At 45.3% G+C, this 1564-nt stretch overlaps 1 protein-coding gene across 1 annotated transcript in view; it reads right to left on the minus strand.

The window, feature by feature from the left end:
* LOC101857321 overlaps positions 1-459 on the minus strand; it is a 17523-nt gene extending 17064 nt beyond the window's left edge. Inside the window, exon 1 of the mRNA XM_005094849.3 lies at positions 437-459. Coding sequence (XP_005094906.2) covers positions 437-459 — 23 coding nt within the window. The remainder of the gene's footprint in view (positions 1-436) is intronic.
* Between the last annotated feature and the right edge of the window lie 1105 nt (positions 460-1564).

Here is a 1564-nt window from a genome sequence, read left to right on the forward strand (position 1 = left end):
CTCGCTAGATACCAAGACACACGCTTTCTTTGCTTTTTTGTCTCGGAAGGTTACACACAGGTACTTTGTATCCTGCATGTACCACCTCATTTCTCTGAAAGCCAGCCTGTTTGTTTTCAGCTCAGGCGGGAAGTCACGTCGATTTATATTTACTGTCCCGGTATAATAATATTTCTCGCTTGATAAATATTTCAGCAGGGGATAACTGGTGTAGTACTTGTCTGCAAACAAGTGGTGTCCAGGTGACAGAGGTGACAGCAGAGTGCTAAAAACCATTTCTGCCTGTTGAGCATCAAGATGGCGAGGGTCAAACGAGGTATTAGCCCCAAAATAAATTAGCAAATTCAGGATGTATCCCCTTTCACTCTCGCATAAACCGAAAGTCTTCACGTGATATTTCTTCGGCTTTGATGCATTGAACATTCTATATGCCCACCTGTCCTTCCAGCCGATAACCATTTCATTGAGGGAGAGATTTTTCTTTCAGTAGTACGCGGCTTGAAACTGTTGTAACAAACAATTTACAAAAGGTTAAATCTTCGCTTTTCCTTCAGCTCCAACCTCGCAAACGTGTAACATCGTGTGGTAAATTGCTTGGAACCTGTCGCGTGTGAACATATTCTTGAACCACGGTGTGCATTGATATGATTCATTTGACCAGTAGCTGTGAATGCTTGGCTTGTGCACTATACCCATGGAAATAACGACGGCAAAAAACTTGTACAGCTCACCAAGTGAGATGTCTGTCCATGTTCGAAAGACAGATCTTGCATTCGCAGTATCCCGAAGCTCTGCACATTTATGCTGTGCGTACTCATTGATCGTTGTCACCAGGCCACGGAGAATTGTGGTTGTACACAGTGCCAAAAAGCAGTGGATAGGAGAAGAACCTTGTGGCACAAGCTCCAAGTCAACTCCTGTTCTCGGGGGCGTAAACCGAAAACTATTCGCCGTAGCCCCTTCATTCACTTGTCTCCAGTTGTTCCCTACTTCTGCGTCTCCTCTTCCATGATCTCCAGTACTAGTACTAGGCCTAAGAAGGGGAGATCTAGACCTCTCTCTGCTCTCAGTACTCCCAGCACCAGCTCCCTTTCTTTCACCAGGCCCCTTCCCTTTACCCCATGAAGGACACGCCCCTCTACTGGACTTACAAGTTGAATTTGACGGACCGGGTTCATCAATGTCTGACTCACTCGAAGACTCTTCTCTGCCTATGACATCGTTCCCATCCGAGTCACTACCGCTACAATCGAGCTCAGATTCATCCTCACACATAGTTTGGAACAAATCTACGGCGGCTTTGGCAGAAAGCCTTTGCTGTCTTCCATTGTTGGCAGCAGCCATAATAAACAAACGAGCTGACTTGAGTTGACAAATTCGCACTGAAAAAGTCACAACAAATTCACTGGAAAATACTCTCCAAACACCACAAACTGCGTTCGAAAATTGCGTACTTCCGTTCTAAAGTGATCTCTAAGAAAGAAGATTTCCGTACACGGTGTAGTTTTTACACAAAGCCCCAGAATATTAGGTGACATAGAGAGCCACATGAAGTGGCGTGCCG

The sequence above is a fragment of the Aplysia californica genome, unplaced genomic scaffold (genome assembly GCF_000002075.1).
Source record: "Aplysia californica isolate F4 #8 unplaced genomic scaffold, AplCal3.0 scaffold00090, whole genome shotgun sequence".
Taxonomy (NCBI): domain Eukaryota; kingdom Metazoa; phylum Mollusca; class Gastropoda; order Aplysiida; family Aplysiidae; genus Aplysia; species Aplysia californica.